Consider the following 1,316-nt stretch of genomic DNA (forward strand, 5'->3'; position numbering starts at 1 on the left):
TTCATTACTTAAAAATACCCTTGGACTATTCAGTGGCGTAAAACGTGTAATAATTTTAGTACACATCCTTGGTATTGAATTAGAATTCTTTACCCCACTAATTTGTCAACCCCTATTTTTCAATAAAAAAATGACACCCTTTTCAATATGAAAATAGTAGTTTTTTGAGTTTGACGAAAAAAATTTTGGCAGTATGCACAATATCCAAATACGAAATCGACTGTTCTCCCCTTAATAAAACACCTATAATAAGGGGTGAAGCAGCCCCACAGGAGATATTGTCGTATCTCTATGATTTTATTCTTTTTCTATGGGACTTTCAAAGGTAATAAAAAATTAATGATTCAAAGTACAAAAAAATTTTCAAAAATTTAATATTTCAATAGTTTTGAGTTTTAATGTTACTTTTTATAATCCTGGCAATAATAATAATCATTAAAAAAATGTTTTAAGCATAATGATTTCTTACACCAAGAGCATCTTACAATTGCTGGGTTAGAGCAACCAGGAACTTCACAAAGCTCATTACAATCATTACCAAAACTAAAATCTACGGGGTTATAAAATTCATTTGGCTTTGATTCAACGTAGCCACTTTTATACCATGAATATTTGAATAGGTTATTGTATCGAGGAGATGACAATTGATTATGTACCAAGGATTGGAGTTTTATAATGTTATTTCTTTTATGAAGTTCTACATCCTCATTCATTAATGTTACACTATCCTCGAAGCGACGGGCGTAATTTTTCCACACTCGGAAGCCGAAAGCATCTCGTGGCTGAATTTTGCCTGTCGTTCCTTTTGGAATTATTTTTACATCAACAATTTTGTTTGGAGGTGCTGCTTCCTTTACAGCATCAGGGCAATGCCCACTCCACGAATCAATTAATAAGACACTTGAATGCCCAACATTGGGAAAATACACATGCTTCAGCCATGTTTTGAAATGTTCTGTAACCATTGAAAAAACTCATTTTTATTCACGTGACATAAGTTAAAAACTGTAATCATCAATAATAAATATCATACCTGAAGTCAGTTTGCCAGAAGCGGAAGGCATCACGTAAATATTTGATGGTTTGAATAATTTGGATTCTACTACCGGTCCAAAGGACCTTAAAGTAAAGGTTCCTTTACTTTCTTTTAAAACAATGAATAATGGGGAAAGCAGTCTCCCATCACCTGAAATGAGTGGTTGAATTGTGTAACAGTGAGTCGTCGAACTTACAGATTCTACAAGACATTCAATTTTCTTTTCGCCTTCAATAGCTAGTGTTCTTCCCGAGTGCATTTCAATTTGAAATCCACTCTG

General features: G+C 33.4%; 1 protein-coding gene across 1 annotated transcript; it reads right to left on the reverse strand.

Annotated features, from left to right (window-relative positions):
- Nucleotides 1–671: 671 nt before the first annotated feature.
- On the reverse strand, nucleotides 672–1,064 carry LOC117182512 (the record flags this gene model as incomplete). Its single annotated transcript, XM_033375607.1, has 2 exons — nucleotides 1,034–1,064; nucleotides 672–955 (listed from the first exon to the last, which is right to left on the reverse strand). Coding segments are annotated over exons 1-2 (315 nt in total), but the record flags the coding sequence as incomplete, so codon positions are not given.
- Between the last annotated feature and the right edge of the window lie 252 nt (nucleotides 1,065–1,316).

This window comes from Belonocnema kinseyi, unplaced genomic scaffold (assembly GCF_010883055.1).
Source record: "Belonocnema kinseyi isolate 2016_QV_RU_SX_M_011 unplaced genomic scaffold, B_treatae_v1 SchBZDm_1613;HRSCAF=1780, whole genome shotgun sequence".
NCBI lineage: Eukaryota > Metazoa > Arthropoda > Insecta > Hymenoptera > Cynipidae > Belonocnema > Belonocnema kinseyi.